Source organism: Gymnodraco acuticeps, unplaced genomic scaffold (genome assembly GCF_902827175.1).
Source record: "Gymnodraco acuticeps unplaced genomic scaffold, fGymAcu1.1, whole genome shotgun sequence".
NCBI lineage: Eukaryota > Metazoa > Chordata > Actinopteri > Perciformes > Bathydraconidae > Gymnodraco > Gymnodraco acuticeps.
Window position 1 is genome coordinate 53,734 of NW_022991040.1, and position 24,800 is coordinate 78,533.

General features: G+C 38.3%; 3 protein-coding genes, 1 long non-coding RNA gene and 1 pseudogene across 4 annotated transcripts; all 5 read left to right on the forward strand.

Annotated features, from left to right (window-relative positions):
- Window positions 1-2,358: 2,358 nt before the first annotated feature.
- LOC117559804 (adhesion G-protein coupled receptor G4) lies at window positions 2,359-13,967 on the forward strand. The gene is made up of 6 exons (XM_034236492.1): window positions 2,359-2,546; window positions 5,031-5,125; window positions 6,039-6,364; window positions 7,238-7,496; window positions 13,555-13,605; window positions 13,900-13,967. Exons 2-6 carry the CDS (start codon window positions 5,035-5,037, stop codon window positions 13,965-13,967), a joined length of 795 nt encoding a protein of 264 aa, XP_034092383.1. The 5' UTR covers window positions 2,359-2,546; window positions 5,031-5,034.
- Window positions 13,968-14,034: 67 nt separating this feature from the next.
- Window positions 14,035-16,848, forward strand: LOC117559800. Its single transcript, XR_004571049.1, has 8 exons — window positions 14,035-14,115; window positions 14,650-14,809; window positions 14,940-14,987; window positions 15,070-15,143; window positions 15,608-15,704; window positions 15,807-15,844; window positions 15,934-16,073; window positions 16,741-16,848. It is a non-coding gene; the product is annotated as an uncharacterized LOC117559800 (long non-coding RNA).
- Window positions 16,849-16,886: 38 nt separating this feature from the next.
- LOC117559805 lies at window positions 16,887-19,338 on the forward strand. Its single transcript, XM_034236493.1, has 9 exons — window positions 16,887-16,997; window positions 17,079-17,126; window positions 17,765-17,833; window positions 17,916-17,953; window positions 18,058-18,097; window positions 18,188-18,222; window positions 18,374-18,501; window positions 18,608-18,727; window positions 19,204-19,338. Exons 1-9 carry the CDS (start codon window positions 16,887-16,889, stop codon window positions 19,233-19,235), a joined length of 621 nt encoding a protein of 206 aa, XP_034092384.1. The 3' UTR covers window positions 19,236-19,338.
- Window positions 19,339-19,458: 120 nt separating this feature from the next.
- Window positions 19,459-21,134, forward strand: LOC117559806 (annotated as a pseudogene).
- Window positions 21,135-21,678: 544 nt separating this feature from the next.
- LOC117559807 (mucin-2-like) lies at window positions 21,679-24,369 on the forward strand. The gene is made up of 2 exons (XM_034236495.1): window positions 21,679-21,761; window positions 23,749-24,369. The coding sequence occupies exons 1-2, from the start codon at window positions 21,679-21,681 to the stop codon at window positions 24,224-24,226; spliced, it is 561 nt and encodes a 186-aa protein (XP_034092386.1). The 3' UTR covers window positions 24,227-24,369.
- Window positions 24,370-24,800: the final 431 nt, after the last annotated feature.

Here is a 24,800-nt window from a genome sequence, read left to right on the forward strand (position 1 = left end):
AAGTCTATATCGTTTTGAATTTATGTATGTTCTCTTTCAACCTCCTGCATTTCTCCTCTCAAAGGAAAACAAGTTTCCTTTTACTCTTCTCTTCCTGCAATCATCTTGAAGGTCTCTGTGTGGGAGTGCTTCCTATTGTTGATCCATGCTTTTCTGACACTTGCCTGAATGGAACTATTCTTCAGGATTTGTGCAGGCACTACAACCATCAGTGTTACAACGGCAAGATCACTCGTCATCTTCCCACCCATTAGCACGGCCAATTGGCTTTCTTAAGAGCATATGCACGACCTCTAAGCGAAATGAACTACTAACTGATACGTCATCTTTTGTAGAACATGGTAGTTACGAAATAACATGGCTGAATACAGTTATTTCTAAATATATATTCCACACACAAAGGGTATCGCTCTGGTGCATGTTCTATTCAATTCATATCTGAATCTGTGAAGTTACCCTACTGGATCTAATTATTTCAAAACACATGCTGCACTAGAAAGTTTATTTAACTAATTAATCTGAATAATAAATAAAAAACATGTTTAATAATTCTGCAGGTATTTTGACAGGAACTACTATTGGGCTCATCAGATAAACATTTGTTGATGCCATTGGTAATGCCACTCATTTTCCTTTCCATTTTTTCACCTTTTCAATCAGTTATAGTTTCTGACATAATTGGATCAAAATGTAATCATGTACAGTTGCATTCATACTTTTCCTTTTCATCCTTAAAAGAAACATTGTTCTTTAAACGTATCAAATGTCTTCACAAAAAAGGCTGTGAAGGCCGATAGTTCCTGGACAAAAAGTAAGTGAGAAGAATATTTTTTGATTAAAACTTGAATTTAGTCTCTGGTTGACATGCATGTAAAAGTATTCGCACTGAAGTCGAAATTGACTATAAAACTGAGAAGTACTATTGTTTATTTACTTTACCATAACCTCTCAAGGTGACCTTAACCTTGGGACTGGAAAGAAGAGGGAATATAACATCACTTATACATATTCAAAACTCTTTAATATACCTTTATCCTTGGGACTGGAAAGAAGAGGGAATATAACATCACATATACTGTACATATTCAAAACTCTTTAATATACTTGGGACAAGACAGTCCAGATGCTCTTAGTCAACAAAAGTTTTCCCTTTGAATTTTGATTCACTTGATCTTGAACTAAGGTCCCGCACACACATACCCACACAAACACTGACAACTAACTGACCTTAAAAATGCTGTGTCACTGAAGAAGAACAGTAGCGTGCTGCAGTTCTGCTCTGCTCCACTGATCTGAGAACGTTTTTGTTACCTCTTAGAAAAATGTACAAAGGCTGACACTTGATCTGTAGTGAAAAGACATGCATACAGTTATCATCTGGATGCTTCTACCCCCCCAGAGACACACACACACACACACACATATATATACACACACGCACACACACATTATAGACAAGTAAAGACACACTGAGATTTCTAGATCCGGTTTGCCCTGAGGCTGCTCTTGTCTTTTATTAGTCTAGTCTCTTTTGATTCATTATAAAGCTGACGTCAGATGCCATTCTTCACATTCACAGCCACACCGTCAGTGTGTGTGTGTGAATCTGTGTATGAGAATGTGTGTGTGAGCGAGAGGGAAGATGTTTAACCAGTTAATCAACATGATTCCAACATATTATATTTGAGCCTATACTGTATGCTGCAACATGCAAACCCTTCTACAGTATGGACACACACACACACACACACACACACACACACACACACACACACACACACACACACACACACACACACACACCAGATAAAAGCTAATACCCTGTCCAGGAACTGTCTGGACCTGCATCCTGTAAGACCAGCTGCTGCCCTCTAGTCATACTGAGAAAGAAAAAAAGACAAAGATAAAAGAAAGATAGATAGATAGATATAGTGGACAGATACATATATAGCCCTACAGTAGATAGATAGATAGATATAGTGGACAGATACATCTATAGCCCTACAGTAGATATATATATAGTGGACAGATACATCTATAGCCCTACAGTAGATAGATAGATAGATAGATAGATATAGTGGACAGATACATCTATAGCCCTACAGTAGATAGATAGTTTTGTTTATCATTTCTATTTGTCTATTCCCTCTTACTTTTTCACCTCTGTAGGGGTATATTATTATTTGGTCTACTCTACTCCCTTTTCACATTTCAAAATGAGAAATGATTTCCTGAACACACCTCGCACACACCCACTTTCTCTCATACACAAGCACACACACATAAACACCTGATGCTACAGACGATGCTCTTGTGTAAGAGACAGAGGCGATATGAGGGAGAGCAACTGAGGACAGATAAGAGAAGAGAAGAAGAGGAGGCAACAGAAGGGAAGAAGAGAGGAGAAAACACAGAGAGAAGTTCTAAAATATTCTTTAACGGTGGGAGTTTTGGATGGATGAATGATCTCACAGGAATCATGGAGAGACATGTGCAAGTGTACATACTTTCACGCAAGTAAACCCACATACTTTTAAAAGCACCAGGTAAGCAATTTAAAGACAAATTGTTACTGTAATATTCTACAATTTATTTGCTGTTGATTTTAGATATGAGGTTTTATATTTCAAAATAGATGTAACAGTAAAGAAAGGTTTCAAGCAACTCTTTGTGTTGTTTTACTGTTTAAGTTCAAATATAGAAAGTCAGACAGTTGGATTTTGAGGTTAGAAATGGCAATAACTTCAAAGCTTCTCTGTTGTCTTGTTGTCTTTACATGTATCTGTTTCCTCTTTCAGACGCACAGAACATATGATAATAATAATAATAATAATCCTTATATTTATTATAGCGCTTTACAAATACACATTACACATACAGATCATACATGTAATGGTCATCTACTGTGGACAATACCCACAGGAGCAAATTCGGGTGAAGTGTCTTGCCCAAGCACACAACGGCCTGACGCAGTGGGGCGGGAGCGGGTTTCGAACTGGAGTTCCCCAACGCCCCCTTGATCTGATGATCAAACGCACAGACCACTGCTTGGTCACCTCCTAACCGATAACACAAGTATAGTTTCACATATATGATCAGCCATATTTAGCTTATCTTAAACAGCACTGTAGCCACACAAATACACTTTTTTTGACCAAGAAATAACCCAAAGAATGGAAATGTGTTTCACATGGGTGAAAGTTAACAATTTGTGTTAAATGTATTTGTCACTAAGCTTTAACCTCTTAATTTGAATGCATCCCTTATTGAAAGTTTTAGATAAATGTAGATCAATCTTTGAACAAACAATGAAACACTTTAGTCGAGTGAAGCATGATATCAAGATAAAATCACAAAAATAAATCATTGGATTGTGTCAGTGCAAATCATCAAACTCAATGACATCCATGCTGCATACTTTAGCTGGAAAACCCTGTATGTCGACATGAGGTTCTGTGTTATTGCAGCTACTCCCTGTATTACAGTTCCATCAAAAACATTCAACATTGACGTGTATCAAAGTGCGTGTGCACACATTTATTAATGTGAAGGTTAAAAATAGAAATTCCAGGGGAAAAAAAACATCAAACACAATCCTCACAGATCCAAATACTTTTACATCTAAAGGGAGAAATGTTTACGCAAAATGTTTACAATTGCTTAGATCCACTTTTGTACAGAAGAGAATGGAAGACTGCCAAATGTGCCTTACAACAATTTGACACTAAACTAATTACATTTTTATTTTTGAAAAATCGAAAATGTTCTTCACTTTCTGTGAAGACAAGACAATATTTAGATACCACAGTTCATGTGAAAAACTGATGTGCTATAACATACTATAAAACAGCCTACAGCATTAAAGTAACATGCACAAAATATCTATGTATTACAAAGTGCAAATAGAAGCAAAAGAAAAAAGAAATCCAAAAAATAATTATGAGTTGTACTTAGTAATTTATGTTTTTATGTAGTAATCATTAGATACAAAGTAAAAAAAATCACTTCTTAAGTCAAAGTGTAATTCTTAATCAAGGATTATCTGTAATGAAAAAAATCAACAAGTATTATCTCTGTAGTTCCGCTCAGCTTTAATATTGTTGGCGTCTTTAAGCTAATTGCTTTGTTTTTCCAGCAAACCAATATCAAGTGTTTTGATATCTTTCCAGCACTAAACATGCAACAGAGAAAGTATGATTCTAGCTGGTGAACATGTTGGAGCTAAAAAGCCAGATATATTCTTTAGGAGTCACTAACAGAGTCGAAATGAGAGTGTATATTGGACATTTGCCTAGCGTACAGAAACACAAATGTTAATGATTCTTGATGTTTGCATTAGAACATTTGTATTGACAAGTTCTTCACATCAACCTTGCAAATTATGAATCTGAAAAACATAATAATAATTCAATTAAAGGTGCTATACTAATTAATAATTGTATATTGGAACGTATACAAAAATGTCAGTATGTTGCTCCTTTGAATTTGGAAATTTGAGCCATTATTTTGCAAAGTAGGCCAATGTAGTGGGATACTGTACTATCTACATTTTACAAGCATACAAGTGAGAAGTGCAACACCACATGCAAACAAAAAAACTGTGATTTATGAAGGACTGAGTATGTAACCTCAGGTAAGGTTACATCTATGTGAGATGTAACCTTATCTACTGTGTCCACCCATGCCCTGCAGTCAATCTGTGAAAGTAGACAAAGCCACTGATAATAATAGATTGCTTTAGTTTACCAGTGGTAAAGGAGAATTTAGGGGTAATCCCATGATTTAAACAATAATACACTGTGCTCATCATATCCAGATCTAGAAACTGGGACTGCACGAAAGGGAAGTGGAATACAGAAATAATGAAAGTTTTAACGAATTCAATTTGAATATTTGGGATACCCATGAATGAATCATCAGAGGGATGTGACACAAAAAAACAACACAAAGGCAAATAGACCCAACATAAAACCTTTTTTTAATGAAACATTTATAATTTACTGTGAATTTACGTAACTTAATGTTTCCAGGACGATGCATGGCCTTTGCTTTGAAGGACGGTGGGGATGGACACATGTCCTTTTTGTCATCTGGCTTTCACTGCTAGCAGCTGGTCCAACCAAAGGTATATTCATACATAAAGAGGAAATATAGAGGAACTTTTCATAATGATTTAAATGTATGGAAATAGTATTTATTTGCACTAAAGAAGCTTTTAACTTGAAATAACACACTTAGGGACATATTTTTACAGTTAAAAAGTGGTATCTTTAGTCAGCTTGCTGCCTTGTCCACTTGACTACACTGTTAGATTGTATATATTCTTATTTGTTTGTCTTAGTTAAGTAGGCCTTATAGTTTAATGTCTTGTTCCATAACAATAGATCATATTTGTTAAGTGTTATTATGGGAGAGTTACTATTCTTGTGGTACTGCTGCCTTATTAGGCCCATATTGAGCAGAGCATATTAAGACCAAAACTCATGTACAACAACTTCCTTACTTGCAATAAATAAGCACTAATTAGAGGGTTATTGAGGAAACACTCTCAACTAATGGCTTTTTACTTGTAGAATATGGTCATGTAGAATAAGGCATTCATAAGTGTTTTATAATGACTAATAAAGAGCCAATATACTGCTAATATGTATGTTAATTAACAACTAGTTGATGGTTAATTTGTGTACCTTAATATAAAGTGTTTCCAAAACTTTAATACCTCTTATATATGCACAGCTTTCCACTTCCAGTATTGGTACCAATACTGCAAATATCTTTATTTGAACGGGTATATCTATAGTTCATCTATATTTCATGTAAACATTGCTATATTTTAATGTTATAATAGTTTTCCTAAAATCGTTTTTTTATAATTGTTTTACTTATTTATTGGTCCTTTTCTTACAATGTACCTTCTTTGACTGTGTTTATGTATGCACCATATACAAGGCAAATTCCTCAGATGTGTTAACCAACAAGTTTCTGATACTGATTCTGATTAATCTGCATTTCTTTCACCCATTTTCACCCATTTTCAGCATTTGGCTATTTCCTGGGGGACACAAAGGCAGTGTTAAATGGCTGTAAGGACCACTGGACCCTGCAGGACAGGGCCGCCATGCCGTTGCTCTTTCAGATGACTTTGTGTGTGGACATCCGCGTGGTTGTCCCCGGAGCCTGGGTGGCCTTCTCTTACAGCTCGGTCTATGCACCCAGACCTGAGCTGGGTCTGGAGGGGGATGAAGATGCACTGTATGCATGGTTGCTAAGGGTCCGACACCGATTTCCCATCCGGCTGTCCCCAAAACACTGGCATAGAGTATGTCTGAGGAGAGACGTACAACACAACTCATTTAGCCTGGAGGTAACACTACAAAATATAGAGAGCTAGTATGTTAACTGGTGGATAAAGTATTCTGATGCTTAATTTCAGCAAAAAATAACAATATCACATTTAGAAAAAATTCCATTATAAGTAAAAGTCCTAAATTGATAAAGTTACTGAGGTCGAAGTTGTACTGAATAATTACTGATGGATTAATGTGTAAATATAGAAAAAGTGTAGTGTAGTAGACATGGAAGTAAAAGTATGTGTAGTTTTTACCTAAGTAAAGCACTTCAGTAGTTAATTTTTACTAATTTATTGTTTAGACAACTCAATACATTTATCGTGAACAAATACCATATCATGTGGGTGAGGTTTTGAATGAAAGACAAAACAATGCCCTGAACAATAAACAGTATTACAGGCACGATTCAGTGTGATAAGCTGCACATATAGCTTGCAAAGCTAATTGCAATGACTCAAAGAATAACTACAGTTTTTTAACAAGGTTGGTCCTATTTTTTAGTTAAACATAATTTATCGGTAATGTTTAAATTATAGACCTTATAAAACACACGTTTTGAACAAAAAGTATAGTGAAATTATCCAAACAGCTTAATAAAGAGTTGAAATGGTATTAATTGTATTTTATCAGTTTAACTAACCTGAGTTTGTAATTAAAACTAGTATTAAAACAGGAGTAGTGGTACTGTAACAGGAGTGCAACATGTTTCTCGCTCTGGAATGATGGCTAAAACTACAAAATGAAGATCCATGTTGTGAAAACCAGAATTATCCTATTAATGACCAAGAACACATTTGGGGCAGCTTGAGCCAAGCAATTAAGAGATTCAAATATTTAAACTGTCTCTATTTGCGAATAAAGCAAAACATGCTGCGTAAATGTTTCAGGTTGATGGGAAAATGGTGGCACAGAGGACAGTCATCGCTCAGGCCATCCCCCCTGCCGGCTCCATGTGGCTGGGCTGCCGTCCCAGAGATCAGCCCCCAGGAGACACGCTGGGGGAAGTGGAGTTGTACCTGTTCCGCATGTGGGGAGACCTGGGTAACCATGGTCTCTGTGAAGACGGGTCTGTGATTGGCTGGAACACTCACTACTGGGGTGTGACCAGTCCCAGAGCCAGACAGAGAGACCCCAACCTTCTGTGTGGTGAGACTAATTGCATTCATAACAAGATACAGCTTTATCTCTTCTATCCTGTCATTATGCAATTAATGATGCATAAATGTAGAATACTAACTAAACATAGTAAAGCATGATTGCAATTTGTCATAGAAAAGCCCTTAAGCATGTATCATATCCGGTATTACTGTAGCGTTCTCTTCTTCAAAATTCCGATTTGAACCAACCAAAGTGCATGCAGAACATTAATCTTAATAGTATATGTCTAATAAAATATAAATGTTTAAAAAAAATCTTAATAGTATTTAATCCGTGTATCTACTGTCCAATTGTTTTTCTTTATTAAACAAGTAAACGGAAGAGCGTCTGAGAGGCGTTTTTGCTTTTTGCTTTTTAGCTTACTAAGTAAACAACACAAACACGCCCACAGTCCGTCTCCGCATGTGACACAGGAAGTATTTAAGTACATTTACTCAAGTACTGTACTTAAGTACAGTTCTCATCTCTGTTCGCCTGGCTGTTGACTATATAAAAAACTAACGGAGTAACGCACCATGTAGTAACGGTAACTGAGTTACTGAATTTAAAAAGTAATGCGTTAGAGTACTAGTTACTGCCAAAAATAACGGCGTTACAGTAACGCGTTACTTTGTAACGCGTTAGTCCCAACACTGATTATTTCTCTGCCGCTAGTTCATTCCTCGCAGATTCTTCATTCTCATCAGCCTCATCTTTCCATCAGTCCCAATCAACGCATCAGCCTCCAGCACACTTCCAGTGTCTGACTCCATATGATATTGTCCTGATGCTGTAAGGGTGATGCCCCATGATCCCAACATGACCCCTCTAAAGTCTGAGTGCCAAGGACCTCATATTATGTCTGTCATTAATGTTACATCACCCATTATAACAATTTTCTTTCAATTTTTTCTCTTCTCTTAACTGAATAGTACTGTCTTTAAGTATATAATACAATGTAAAGTCCTTTTCCTGCACCATTTTAAGGCTTCAAAACAGGCATTTTCACTGTATGTGTTTGGAGAAATAACACAATCAATGGCCCAGAATTGTACTTTATAAACTCTGGATCTTGTGGTGCTTGAAGAAATATAGACTGGCTATGCCGGCCAGGTTATATATGCCTTTTTTGGAGCCCTTTTTGTCAATATTTATTAAAATGTCACTAGTTATTTAAACAAACCACTATCTGAGGATAATACAAGCAACCATAAAACGCCCTTTATCTAGAGAGCAATTGAAGCCCATGAAGAATGTATCCTTCCACAAATCTTTTCATCTGCTGTATTAATAAAGTTGCCACGTGTTTTCAAATTCAAGTTAAGGCACTATCTGTGCAGAACATTACAAATATTCTTCATTTGCAGTATTTTATTTTAAAAGTGTTCAGAAAGACTGCATCAATGATATGCTATATATCTATATAATATCAATATTGTTAACTTTAACCAAAGTCAATTTAAATAGTGGGCAAAAATGGGTTAATTGCCCATTGGTGTTTGATATAGTTTATGTTGAATTTCAACTACTTTAGGCAGAAAAATGTATATTGACTAAAACGTTTTTTACAATTTACTATAATTTAGAAAGGTTTTCGTGAGAAATCATTTCAGAGTAAACTTTCTTTTCATTTTATATTTAAATTCAAAATGTTGGCACACAACATTATTAATGTATACATTTTTATTATTTAAAAAAAATTATGAATCCATTTATTGTGTTTCCTTGTGGCTGGGGAAGATATCCAGCAGTTCAACATGCAAATGTTCTATTACAAGTAAGTATAAGTATAACATGGAGAAGGAAATAAAAATACGTTCCACGACTGATGGAAGAATCTGCGAGGAATGAACTAGGAGTAGAGAAATAGTCCTTAAAAGACAGCATTGTCATAAGAGGCCAACAAGAGTCAGGGTGTGTCACTTTGCTGAAGGCCAGTCTCTAAAGACTTTCCAAGGTGTAAAAATGCTGCTGCCAGAGTACTGACTGGAAGTATTTCTGATAATATGGACCACCATATCCTCTTAAAATACTCTGTCCAACAATATCATGAAGAAAGGTTTTTTTTTTAACGCTTATTCAAAATAGCAGAGAAACATGCATTCTTGTACTCAGGAGGGGACATTGACAGAGGATTGTTGGAAAAGTACACAGTAAGTAATTCATAGTACTTCTGGGGGTAGTTTCACTAGTACTGAGTCCAACAGGATCAATCTCACGAAGAACTAATGGTAACAAAAAAGAATTCCCTCATCAAACTTAGCAGAAGTGGCTTTTGTTCTCAGCAGGGGACTTTGACAGAGTATTCCTCAAACAATACATAGTAAAAGTACTTAAATGTATTGTTAGTAGTAGGCTAACTAATACAAAGTCAAACAGTATCAATTTCATTAAGAACTAATGGTAACATTATATTTTTATCATTCATCAAAGATAGCAGAAAAACATGCATTATGTAGCCTACTAAGGAGGGGACTCTGACAGGGGATTACTCACAAAGTACACAGCAAAAGTACTTCATTTTATTTCTGGTAGAAGTCAAACTAGAACCGAGTCCAACAGTGTCAGTTTCCATAAGAACTTGTGGTAAAACCATAGTAAAACATATTTGTATCACTCGTCAAATATAGCAGGAATGAAGAGAGCAGCTGATTTGAAAAAACTCGAGAGGCGGCGGAGTTGACCGCAGTGCAGAATCGCTGTAACCTATAGTTTAAATCTCCTAACAACGTTGTCCATTTTAGACAGAGGCTTATTATATTTACAGCCCTTAATAACATCCATTTTCTGGGCTCAATATGTGTCTTGGCCGTTTTCGTTGTGATCGCTAAATTCACTTTGTTTTCCTTTGTTTATAATATTATCACTGGAAACTGGAAGACTGGAACACGGATATGCAACGTAAAGACACGTCCGTCTTCAAGTCCTTCAGTAGGATTTGTGATCTGCACGGCTTCAGCCAGCTAATCACCCAACCCACCCGGGTATGTGAAACAACACAAACTACCATTGATCTCATTCTGACCTCTGACAAGTCCAGGATCTCCAGTAAAGGGGTTATAGCATGCGGGTTAAGTGATCATTATATGATATTCTGTACCCGCAAAAAGCTAAAACAAAGGGCCGGCTGTCACAAAACAGTCATATCTAGAGACCTCAAAAACTACTCTAGCGAGGCCTTTAACCTAGAACTGGAGAGCCTGGACTGGTCAGATGAGCTCAGTGGTACACAAGTTGAAGAAACATGGCTTGGTTTCAAAAACAAATTCTCTGCAATACTCAATGATTTGGCCCCCCCCAAGAACAACCAGGGTAAAAAATCGCGATGAGCCGTGGATGCACTCCGGCATACTGACCGCCATGAAAACCAGAGACAAAAAATGCTCTGAGTTTCATAAAAGTCAGTCAATGCTTTCCAAAAGCACGAGCAGTGAACTCCAGGCCCACGTGACTGAACTCAAAATTGAAAGAAACAGACTAAGAAATGACGTAAGCTCCATGATCAAAACTGCCAAAAAGAATTTCATCAATGTCAAAACTGAGGAAAACAAAAATAAACCCTGTGAACTTTGGAAATTACTCAATAACCAGCTTGGCTGCAGTAAAAAACTCAAAACGAGATTTTCTAACTTAAACATAAAGACAGATAACAGGCTCATCACAGACAAACTGGATGTGGCCAAGTACTTGAACATTTTTTTCACAAACATAGCCACAACTCTTGTAAATAAATTACCCTCCCACTCAGGGCTTTTTGGAGTAGATCACATCATGACCTACTACAAAAACCTAGGGGTACGCAAAGATGATTTCAGTCTAGCAAGGGTAACAACAGCAGAGGTACTCATTAAACTGAGCGCCCTCCAACCTAACAAGGCCACTGGCCACGACAATATCCCCTCCAAATTCCTCAGAGACACAGCAACCGCCATCTCACCAGTCATAGCTCACATAATTAACCTCTCCATAAAACAGGGAAAAGTACCCAAAGACTTCAAAATTGCAAGAGTAACCCCCCTGCACAAAAAGGGCAGCAAATTGGACCCAGGCAACTACCGCCCTGTTTCTATACTTACCTCCATCTCGAAAGTCATGGAAAAAATAGTATATGAACAGGTCGAAAAGTACCTCGCGGAAATAAACTAATCTATGAATTTCAATCTGGCTTTAGAACATCCCACTCCACTGACACATGCCTTCTTTATTTGAGCGACCACATCAAACAAGAGGTGGACGAGGGCAAGTACTGCAGCATGGTGATGCTGGACCTACAAAAGGCTTTCGACACTGTCAATCACCCCATTCTGATTGACAAGCTAAAAGCAATTGGTTTTGATAAAACTATCGGTGAGCTGGATGCAATCCTACCTGGAGGGGAGAGAACAGATGGTGGAGGTAAACGGTACTCTGTCCCCCCCCCCTCCCAGTGAGCTGTGGTGTTCCACAAGGAAGCATATTAGGTCCGTTACTGTTCCTAATTTATGTAAATGACATGTCATCAGCATGTGACTGCAACTTGTTCCTGTTCGCGGACGACTCAGCCCTGCTGGTCTCTGACAGGAACGGGTTGCAGGTTGAAAAAACCCTCAGCTCCGAGCTCGGCAGAATCTGCACCTGGCTCGCCAATAATAAATTATCAATACACCTGGGTAAAACAGAGTCCATTCTCTTCGGTTCGAAACATAATCTCAGCAAATCCGACGACCTTCTCAGTTGCAGTGGGCGACATTATGTCACAAGTAAGAAGGAAATTACATACCTAGGATCTATTCTTGAGGCAAACCTCTCCTGTGACAAAATGGCATCCAATGTAATAAAAAAAGTCAATCAAAGAACTAGATTCCTATACCGGATCTCCTCTCTGGTAAACAAAACACCCTGAAAACTCTGGCAGGAGCACTCATTCAAGGGTACTATGACTATGCTTGCACGTCATGGTACCATAGCACCCTCCAAGGCGCTAAAAATAAAACTTCAAACATCGCAAAATAAACTGGTCAGACTACTGCTTGACCTTTCATCTAGAACCCACCTCACCTCTGCCCACTTTGACAACCTAGGATGGCTTAGAGTAGACGACAGAGTACAGCTACTTGCAATGGGCCTGGTCTACAAGATCCACTACACCTCTATGGTACCCATGTACATGTCAAAATTCTTCCCAAAGGTCAAGGAATACCATGATCATAACACCAGAGGGAGCTCCACAAATCATGTGAAACCCAGATTTGGCACAAAAAGGGGGAATACACGTTTCGCAATTATGCCACATCAAGGTGGAACGCTCTTCCCACAACTGTAAAGGAAAGTAAAACTATACTTACCTTCAAAACCTCTCTTAAAGAGCACCTTCGGGGGAGAGCATTGCAAAACTGGCCCCGGTAATGGTACAAATCTCAACCTGTCGTTCAATGGACAGCTTCCCCCCCCCCCCATCTATGTATATACTCGCATTTTAGACTCTGTTACTAACTGTATATCTGTAGACTTGGTATGTCTTAAATGTCCGGTTAGGATGTATTAGAACGAAATCTAAAATGAAAATTGTAAACAAGCAATCTGTATGTAAAAAAAAAAACACCTGTATGTAAATTGTAAATAAGCCATCTGTATGTCAAATATGTCTTATATGTCTTAAATGACATGATGAATTGGAAATGGGGGACCCTGATGTAAACAAGACGAAAGTCTTTCTCTGGTCTGCATCCCCTTAACAATTGTATGTTTTGAGCTGTACTGTACTGTACCCAATATACAAGCTGTTAATAAACTTTTCAATCAATCAATCAATCAAACCGCTTTTTGTTTTGAAATCACTTCCGTGAGTTTCGCCCCGCCCCCCGTTGCCACTGACCATTAGCCCATTTAGTAAGGTAAAAAGCAAAAAGGCCTCTCAAAACGCTCTTCCGTTTACGTGTTTAATAAAGAAAACAATTGGATGGTAGATACACGGATTGTATATGTTTATTGGGTGTTTTCCTCTCCAAGACTTGTCCAGTAACAGTAGTTGTGCATGTTTCTAGATCATGTCTTTGTTGAATGTTGCATGTTGTCATGTGTCTTGTAGACCACAGACGGTTAAGGCGTGGGGCACGTGTTTTCAGAAGGTCGTTAAATGGTGTGTATTAATCTGATGTACGCCTGTATATGTACATACATTGAGTATGTATGTGTATGTATGTATGTATGTATGTATGTATGTATGTATGTATGTATGTATGTATGTATGTATGTATGTATTATGTATGTATGTATGTATGTATGTATGTATGTATGTATGTATGTTGTATGTATGTATGTCTGTAGTATGTATGTATGTATGTATGTATGTATGTATGTATGTATGTATGTTGTATGTAATCATGTAATCATTATGAATCATGGTAATCAAGCATTACATTCCCTGCTTCAGCACCAACAACTGGAGTTGGAAGGTTCTCTCACCACCACCTGGTAATTAAGACAATAATATACAATTAAAAATGCCTCTAATTATGTCAATCTACAAGGATATTAACATCCTTCTTCCTTCTTCCTTGTACCTAAAGTGCCTTACCCTACATCTACCTTGAGTCCTGTCATAGCAACGCTGTCTCTCATGGATGCAACCACACTTCTAAGATCACAGGTAAGAAATTATGACTATGTCCAAAAAAAATTTGTATAGGTTAAATCAAGTAACTTAAGTTTAGTGACCATTTTACAATGGTTTTCTGAAAGATGTTGCGCTCTTCTTTTATAACAACTCATTTTGTAGTTTTGGCCATCTTTTTTAGCCATCATTTCCGACAGTTAACAACATATCATATTGTCAATAAGTAATTTAAAGTAACATAGGTCAATTTGGCCTTTAATTTTGAGGTTTTGACCTTGATTTGTTTCAGATTTTATTAAATTGTAATTTATTTTATTTTGAAATGGGCCTACTTTTTATAGTTTTGTCCTAAATAAGAAAATAATTGAAATAATCATTGAAAAAGGTAATTAATGCAAACTTCAAGACCTGGTGGCTGTCTGTATTTCATTTCTATTTTCAAACACCGTCTGAAAGCACTACAGTCAACAGCTATCAAACCGAGCCTCCGTCAATCACACACCCAGCCAATCACAGCACAGACGCAAAAAACTGACAAGCAAGAAAATGTGTCATTTACACCCACAGATTCACCAACAATAGACTGGACACCATCTCCCGCCACAGTCCTGGCCCTACACTACTGTTCCTGCGTCAGACACACGCTCGGCCAATCAGATGTCAACCAGCACCCAAAAGACTCCAATCACAACTCCGGTTGACCAAACCCCAGCTGGCAGAACATCTGGTTAGTCTGGATGTGTGTTGCATATGTGTATGGGTGTTTAATAAGAGAACACAAGAAGAAGAAATACAACTAAAGCTGGTGTTGTTATGTTTTAATTGTCTTTTAAAAGCAGTTTCCTCTATTATTTTAGGGTCCTCATTAGTAAATTGTGACATCAGCCAACTCTGCTCCAATGACAGTAAGAAACATCCACTTTTTATCCAATTACTCTTTTATTTTGTCATATTTTATGGCCTTACAACTTGATTTATTTTCTGCAGGTGCTTACTTTTGGATGACTATAAATGTGACTGCCAAGAGCATCAGTAAGACTGAACAAGATGTTCACAACTTGGTAAGAGTGACAATCTTTCTTCATCGTCTTTGTTTGGTCAACACTCCTTTGTGTCATGCCGCTAAAAGCTTTAAATGCCAGCTCGTCACAAACAAGTCTTGCCGGCTCGGGATTATTTCTTTTTTTGAGTAGCACATTACAACCCTGTGATGCATCTGAGATTTATTATATTTGGACTGTCAACCATTGAGTGCAGTATAAACCTTGATGATGGGTCTACAATCTTAACTCACTGATCTTTTATTATCTGCTCTTCCCCCTTCATTCAAACTATGGATTATATCCTCTTTCCATGTGTGTACCTTAGTGTTTTTCACTCTGTATGTCAGTACTTTCTTAACCTTAAGTTAATCTCATATGTTATAATGCTTTTGTCACCTATGTGTACGTAGCTAAACTGTATGTATTTGAATCCCATCATTTTGCACAGTATTATCATGTCTGTCTCTCCATCTTTCACTCAGGTGTCAAATGCATTCAGTTGCCGCCACTAATAGAAGTGATACTGCACAGCGGGTAACAGACTTTATAGATTTCTGTCAAGGTGACAAATTCATTCAGGTCAGTCTTTCCCTAAACCAAGCAACACCCTTTCGCTTTCAGAATAAACAAAATGATACATGGCAGACATGATGTCTATAACTTATCTCTCTCTCTTTTCAGACAGTACAGGTAAACTGCAGTGCAAAAAGTAACATAAGGTAACAGCATGTCAGTATGTTTCTGTATTTATTTCCAAATGTTATTTAGTTTTTATCTGATCACAGTGGGGTGTATGCGTTGTTTACAGACAAACAACCTGCGATGTGCTGCTGCAGCTCAGCCGCGCTGTTTCAGCATGTGAACTGCAGCGTGCTGGAGACTCTGCACTGCAGCAAGCTGCTGACACACAAATAGAAGTGAGAATCACAGGAGAGGTGGAGAGAGTCGGTGAGCATTTTTTAATAGCACACACACACACACACCACACCACACACACACACAGACACACACACACACACACACACACACACACACACACACCACACCACACACACACACACACACACACACACACACACACACATTGCCCTGTAAGTATATACATGACAGGTTTCTCCAAATATGCTTTTTTCTTCAATTTGTTTGTGTATCTCAACTGGCAGTGTTTGTTTATGTTTTGGATACTTCATGCTTTTTTACATTTGGATTTTTGGTTGTCCCTTTAAATAACAAACAGACATATAGTATTAGGGGTTAACGCATACATACACATTATTTAGCAAAAATGCAGTCCAGCTTTGATCACAGTCAATACAATGACACTGCAGGAGCTCACATATTATATATGGTGTGTGTGTGTGTGTGTGTATATGCGTGTGCATGCGTGTGCATGATTGTATGTATGTTTGTGTGTCGTAAACTATCTCAAACTAAATCTAAATTTAGAAACAGAAAAACAAATGTGTTGCACTGTTCTTGTGAGGATTCTTATTGACATAATTAATTCCCTCTCCCAAGATGACATTTATAACATCATGCCTTACCCCAATAACACACAATGAATTTCCCACTCACAGTTACTTATCTTCCCCCTTTTAATTGTGTTTCACATCAGGTCGGGGGTATTTGTGGGGATGTGGAGCCCTCGAGTGGCAGGTTGTGAGGTGTACATCCACTTCTTCACTGGATGATATTTGTCAAGCTAACACAAACCCCAAGCTGACATGGTGAGTAAAGTATTCTGAATAAGCTTATTTGAACATGCATACCCAGTTTCTTATTAGTGTTTATTTTCCTAGTTCCTTCTTAGAACCCCAACTCATACCAAGCTCCTACAACCTGATAAAGAATTTGGCTGCAGTGAATATCACAGTATGTAATGCCGACACCCAATATAATGAAGTACATTTCACTTCTGCCACCGCTGCTGTAAACATATTCTCTCAACCTCAGGTGAAGCGCCTAGCTTTTGTGACTGCACTGCTTTCTGCAATTCTTCAAGTAAGAACAACTGTTTGAATATTTTGTACTAAAATCTCTATGTTTTGTGTAAATACTGTACATGTGCCCAAACCCCCAATTATATAGCCTGTAATGTTATAAGTAAGTGTGTCCTTTGAATACATGGATGTTGTAAAAATAACAAACTATAGGTTTATATTCGGAAATGTTCATATTAGCATGAGAAGGTTCACTCACATATTTACACGCTAAATATAAGGCTGTAGCCGGCTGAGCTTAGTAATGTTATAAGTGTCTACTTTGAATATATAGGATTATAAAAAAAGTCTTTGTTAGCACACATACTGAAATCAGGTGGAAAGAGCTAACTTGGCTAAATAGTTTAATTAACAAACAAGATATAGGAAGTTAATTAGTGAAATGTAGTGCTGGTAGGTTTACCATTATTTATTTTTAGATCCATGAAGCTGTTTCCATCTTCTTCCATTCTTTGTGCTAGGCTAACCATATCCTGTCTGTAGCTTATGTAGCTATATCTGTAGGCTGTACGTTATCGTTGTCCTTCTTTCCCAAATTACTGAAATACTCCTTTAATTGAAAGGTAGGGTAGGGTGTAACAAATATGTCCATAAAATGCCCCTGACATCTTCTCCTTTGTTTTTAATTTTCCTCTTTAGGACAGTTTTTTTGCCATTAGAATAAATATTCACAGTGTCTCTGTTAATGTTAACCTCCTAAAAACATGGGTATGTACAGCAAAGTATAATTTACATAACTTCTTATTGAATTTACATGCCTATGTACTGACTTTATTACCGTATTTAACAGTTGGCTGGACTTGCCCGCATGTGTCTGTCAATGTCAGCGTGAGTTTCTATTAATTTTCAATTACAATTTATACATGGAGACCATGGAGAGAAATTATAACAGTTCACCTAAGAGACGTAATGTGACAATTATTTGTTTCCAGGTCAGAGTGCCAAGATATTTTTAGAGCGCTACCAGGTAAAGTTTTCTGCTGCTTGATACTTACTCAAAACCTTATAAAATCACATTGAGGTTGCTGTTAATCATGCTTTCTGAATTATTACTTTATCCAGCATGCTCATCTGGAATGCCACGGGACAGAACAGAGGTAAAGATTACTTGCTGTTGTCAATGATGAATACAGACGGATAAAGACAATCATAACATTTCAATACAGAATGAGGCACCATTGATGTTTTTGAGGATCAATTCCGGGATCTGATGTTAGGAATGTTTTACATCCTTTCTGCTGGTATTAGGTTGTACAGCTGCATGGTGATACTGGAGATGTCTGGACCTGTCAATGGTTGTTTCCTGAAAAAACTTCTGAAGCAAATTATTGACAGAGACAATTATATAACAAATGAAAAGCCACTTACACGCATGGGTTCGTCTACAAGTGTATCTCTTTTTCCTTATTATATATAATATAATATGTTGTTATTATATTAACATCTATTATATGTTATTGACCGTACTCTTTGTGTCCCCAGTGGTTTGTGGTCCTCCTGGTTTGGCAGTCCGTACTCTGTTGGGGTCCAACCTGACCTGGGTTGAAAGTGACCTGCTGATGTCAGACGTCTGCCAACCTGACCCCCACTTCTGCTTAAATGGTAAATCTATCAAATATAGTTCATATACATATATTCATGGTGGCTTTAGAAAATTGAAATTGAAATGTTTTGTTTGTTTTTTGGTTTATAGTTTTTCATTTTGGGTTAACATTATAGTCATTATAGTTGTCCTGTGAAATGTAGGAACTCACAAACAAAGGAAATGCTAGTATGTATAATAATGTAGTCAGCGGTTGGATTACACTGTTCTCAGCATATCTTGTAGGTGTTAGTTGGCAAATCTAGTTGAGAGAAGTATCAATCTCTTCATCCAACTCTGAGAAAGAAAGCCTTATTTCCAAAATGTCAGACTTATTCAATGTTTCTCAATACAATTAGTGGAAAGTGTTTTTTAAAGACAAAATATTAAATATTCTAATAATCTTGACGTTGGCACCTGACAAGGCACTAGCCTATACAATAAAGTTCATTCAATGTATTTATAAAATGTTTTGCAATGTTTTTATTTTTTGTAGTGAGGGAAAGGAGAGCCTTGCTGTACTTCTGACTGACAGCTGCCCTCTGGAAACCATGCAAAGCACAACTATGCCTTCCACTCCAAACAAACACCTTCTCTCTACATCTTCTGAAGCTTTTACATCATCTGTGACCAACCCTACTAAACAAACTAACACTATTGTAACATCTCAACAGACAAATGCCCCACAAGGGACAGCTGATCCTAACATCATTATTTCCCTCACAACAAACAACAGAACACAGTCCTCAACAGAACAGCCCGTCCTAAGAACGACCTTACAAAACATGACTTTCAGTACAGCAGTACAAAACACAACTTTGCCAGATAACACAACACCAACCGACCAAACAAAATTGCCAAACACAACCACAGCAGACCAAGACACAACAGAATTCATACCATTATCTTCTGTTAACTCAACATTACAATTCACCACAGCAGCCCCTATGTTTCAACACTTTACGAAGCTACATTGGCTCCAAATCAAACCACAGAGTTCAAACCAACAACAGTTGATACAGTTACAGCCACTGCTAATAACACAACAGTGTACAATGTAACTTCAACAAGCACATTTACACCTTCTACCAATTACACAACAATGTCCAATGTAACTACATTTACAACTTCTCAACAATCACACAACAAAGTACAATGCCAACTGTAGTTTTAGCCTCTGCCCAATCACACAACAGAGTATAATGTTACAACAGTTACACCTTCTAAAAATCCACACAACAGAGTACAGTGTTACAACAGTTTAAACCTTCTACCAATCACTCAACAGATTACAATGCAACTACAGTTTACTCACTCTTACGATCACACAACAGATTACAATGCAACTACAGTTACTCACTCTTACGATCACACAACAGATTACAATGAAACTATAGTAACACCCTTCTACCAACCACTCAACAGATTACAATGCAATAACAGTTACACCTTCTGACAATCACACAACAGAGAACATTGTGACTACAGTTACTCCTGTTACCAACCACACAGAGAACAATGTGACTACAGTTACTCCTGTTACCAACCACACAACAGAGAACAATGTGACTGCAGTTACTCCTGTTACCAACCACACAGAGAACAATGCGACTACACTTACTCCTGTACCAACCACACAACAGAGAACATTGTGACTACAGTTACTCCTGTTACCAACCACACAGAGAACAATGTGACTACAGTTACTCCTGTTACCAACCACACAGAGAACATTGTGACTACAGTTACTCCTGTTACCAACCACACAACAGAGAACATTGTGACTACAGTTACTTCTGTTACCAACCACACAGAGAACATTGTGACTACAGTTACTCCTGTTACCAACCACACAGAGAACATTGTAACTATAGTAACACCTTCTACCAACCACTCAACAGATTACAATGCAATAACAGTTACACCTTCTGACAATCACACAACAGAGAACATTGTGACTACAGTTACTCCTGTTACCAACCACACAGAGAACAATGTGACTACAGTTACTCCTGTTACCAACCACACAACAGAGAACAATGTGACTGCAGTTACTCCTGTTACCAACCACACAGAGAACAATGCGACTACACTTACTCCTGTACCAACCACACAACAGAGAACATTGTGACTACAGTTACTCCTGTTACCAACCACACAGAGAACAATGTGACTACAGTTACTCCTGTTACCAACCACACAGAGAACATTGTGACTACAGTTACTCCTGTTACCAACCACACAACAGAGAACATTGTGACTACAGTTACTTCTGTTACCAACCACACAGAGAACATTGTGACTACAGTTACTCCTGTTACCAACCACACAGAGAACATTGTGACTACAGTTACTCCTGTTACCAACCACACAGAGAACATTGTGACTACAGTTACTCCTGTTACCAACCACCAGAGAACATTGTGACTACAGTTACTCCTGTTACCAACCACACAGAGAACATTGTGACTACAGTTACTCCTGTTACCAACCACACAGAGAACATTGTGACTACAGTTACTCCTGTTACCAACCACACAGAGAACATTGGGACTACAGTTACTCCTGTTACCAACCACACAGAGAACATTGACTACAGTTACTCCTGTTACCAACCACACAGAGAACAATGTGACTACAGTTACTCCTGTTACCAACCACACAGAGAACATTGTGACTACAGTTACTCCTGTTACCAACCACACAGAGAACAATGTGACTACAGTTACTCCTGTACTAACCACACCAACAGAGAACATTGTGACTACAGTTACTCCTGTTACCAACCACACACAAGAACATTGTGACTACAGTTACTCCTGTTACCAACCACACAGAGAACATTGTGACTACAGTTACTCCTGTTACCAACCACACAGAGAACATTGTGACTACAGTTACTCCTGTTACCAACCACACAGAGAACATTGTGACTACAGTTACTCCTGTTACCAACCACACAGAGAACAATATGACTACAGTTACTCCTGTTACCAACCACACAGAGAACATTGTGACTACAGTTACTCCTGTTACCAACCACACAGAGAACAAGTGACTACAGTTACTCCTGTTACCAAACCACACAGAGAACATTGTGACTACAGTTACTCCTGTTACCAACCACACAGAGAACAATGTGACTACAGTTACTCCTTTTACCAACCACACAGAGAACATTGTGACTACAGTTACTCCTGTTACCAACCACACAGAGAACAATGTGACTACAGTTACTCCTGTTACCAAACCACACAGAGAACATTGTGACTACAGTTACTCCTGTTACCAACCACACAGAGAACAATGTGACTACAGTTACTCCTGTTACTAACCACACAACAGAGAACATTGTGACTACAGTTACTCCTGTTACCAACCACACAACAGAGAACATTGTGACTACAGTTACTCCTGTTACCAACCACACAGAGAACATTGTGACTACAGTTCTCCTGTTACCAACCACACAGAGAACATTGTGACTACAGTTACTCCTGTTACCAACCACACAGAGAACATTGTGACTACAGTTACTCCTGTTACAACCACACAAACAGAGAACATTGTGACTACAGTTACTCCTGTTACCAACCACACAAAAACATTGTGACTACAGTTACTCCTTTTACCAACCACAGAGAACATTGTGACTACAGTTACTCCTGTTACCAACCACACAGAGAACAATGTGACTACAGTTACTCCTGGTACCAACCACACAACAGAGAACAATGTGACTACAGTTACTCCTGTTACCAACCACACAGAGAACATTGTGACTACAGTTACTCCTGTTACCAACCACACAGAGAACATTGTGACTACAGTTACTCCTGTTACCAACCACACAACGAGAACATTGTGACTACAGTTACTCCTGTTACCAACCCAACACAAAACATTGTGACTACAGTTACTCTGTTACCAACCACAAAGAGAACATTGGACTACAGTTACTCCGTTACAACCACACAGAGAACATTGTGACTAAGTTACTCCTGTACCAACCACACAGAGAACATTGTGACTACAGTTACTCCTGTTACAACCACACAACAGAGAACATTGTGACTACAGTTACTCCTGTTACCAACCACACAAAGAAACATTGTGACTACAGTTACTCCTTTTACCAACCACACAGAGAACATTGTGGACTACAGTACTCCTGTTACCAACCACACAGGAGAACAATGTGACTACAGTTAATCCTGGTACCAACCACACAACAGAGAACAATGGACTACAGTTACTCCTGTTACCAACCCACACAGAGAACATTGTGACTACAGTTACTCCTGTTTACCAACCACCACAGAGAACATTGTGACTACAGTTACTCCTGTTACCAACCACAACAGAGAACATTGTGACTTACAGTTACTCCTGTTACCAACCACACAGAGAACAATGTGACTACAGTTACTCCTGTTACCAACCACAACAGAGAACATTGTGCTACAGTTACTCCTGTTACCAACCACATAGAGAACATTGTGACTACAGTTACTCCTGTTACCAACCACACAGAGAACATTGTGACTACAGTTACTCCTGTTACCAACCCACACAGAGAACAATGTGACTACAGTTACTCCTGTTACTAACCACACAACAGAGAACATTGTGACTACAGTTACTCCTGTTACCAACCACACAGAGAACATTGTGACTACAGTTACTCCTGTTACCAACCACACAGAGAACAATGTGACTACAGTTACTCCTGTTACCAACCACACAGAGAACAATGTGACTACAGTTTACTCCTGTTACCAACCACACAACAGAGAACATTGTGACTACAGTTACTGCTGTTACCACCACACAGAGAACATTGTGACTACAGTTACTCCTATTACCAACCACACAGAGAACATTGTGACTACAGTTACTCCTGTTACCAACCACACAGAGAACATTGTGACTACAGCTACTCCTGTTACCAACCACACAGAGAACATTGTGACTACAGTTACTCCTGTTACCAACCACACAGAACATGTGACTACAGTTACTCCTGTTACTAACCACACAGAGACAATGTGACTACAGTTACTCCTGTTACCAACCACACAGAGAACAATGTGACTACAGTTACTCCTGTTACCAACCACACAACAGAGAACATTGTGACTACAGTTACTCCTGTTACCAACCACACAGAGAACATTGTGACTACAGTTACTCCTGTTACCAACCACACAGAGAACATTGTGACTACAGTTACTCCTGTTACCAACCACACAGAGAACATTGTGACTACAGTTACTCCTGTTACCAACCACACAGAGAACAATGTGACTACAGTTACTCCTGTTACCAACCACACAGAGAACATTGTGACTACAGTTACTCCTGTTACCAACCACACAGAGAACAATGTGACTACAGTTACTCCTGTTACCAACCACACAACAGAGAACATTGTGACTACAGTTACTCCTGTTACCAACCACACAGAGAACATTGTGACTACAGTTACTCCTGTTACCAACCACAAGAGAACATTGTGACTACAGTTACTCCTGTTACTAACCACACAGAGAACATTGTGACTACAGTTACTCCTGTTACCAACCACACAGAGAACAATGTGACTACAGTTACTCCTGTTACCAACCACACAGAGAACATTGTGACTACAGTTCCTCCTGTTACCAACCACACAGAGAACATGTGACTTCAGTTACTCCTGTTACCAACCACACAGAGAACAATGTGACTACAGTTACTCCTGTTACCAACCACACAGAGAACAATGTGACTACAGTTACTCCTGTTACCAACCACACAGAGAACATGTGACTACAGTTACTCCTGTTACCACACCACACAACAGAGAACATTGTGACTACAGTTACTCCTGTTACAACCACACAGAGAACATTGTGACTACAGTTACTCCTGTTACCAACCACACAACAGAGAACATTGTGACTACAGTTACTCCTGTTACCAACCACACAGAGAAACATTGTGACTACAGTTACTCCTGTTTACCAACCACACAGAGAACATTGTGACTACAGTTACTCCTGTTACCAACCACACAGAGAACAATGTGACTACAGTTACTCCTGTTACCAA

What these genes read in the sequence shown, in the direction of transcription:
- LOC117559804 (XM_034236492.1), top strand. Translation starts at nt 5,035, where the DNA reads ATGCATGGCCTTTGCTTTGAAGGACGGTGGGGATGGACACATGTCCTT. An exon ending in AGCAGCTGGTCCAACCAAAG is followed by an intron (nt 5,126 to 6,038) that starts GTATATTCATAC and finishes ACCCATTTTCAG; the next exon opens with CATTTGGCTATTTCCTGGGG. An exon ending in AGACCCCAACCTTCTGTGTG is followed by an intron (nt 7,497 to 13,554) that starts GTGAGACTAATT and finishes TGTGTCTTGTAG; the next exon opens with ACCACAGACGGTTAAGGCGT.
- LOC117559805 (XM_034236493.1), top strand. Translation starts at nt 16,887, where the DNA reads ATGCATACCCAGTTTCTTATTAGTGTTTATTTTCCTAGTTCCTTCTTA. An exon ending in TTAACCTCCTAAAAACATGG is followed by an intron (nt 17,834 to 17,915) that starts GTATGTACAGCA and finishes CGTATTTAACAG; the next exon opens with TTGGCTGGACTTGCCCGCAT. An exon ending in AAAGCCACTTACACGCATGG is followed by an intron (nt 18,502 to 18,607) that starts GTTCGTCTACAA and finishes TTGTGTCCCCAG; the next exon opens with TGGTTTGTGGTCCTCCTGGT.
- LOC117559807 (XM_034236495.1), top strand. Translation starts at nt 21,679, where the DNA reads ATGACTACAGTTACTCCTGTTACCAACCACACAGAGAACATTGTGACT. An exon ending in ACCAACCACACAGAGAACAA is followed by an intron (nt 21,762 to 23,748) that starts GTGACTACAGTT and finishes CTAACCACACAG; the next exon opens with AGACAATGTGACTACAGTTA.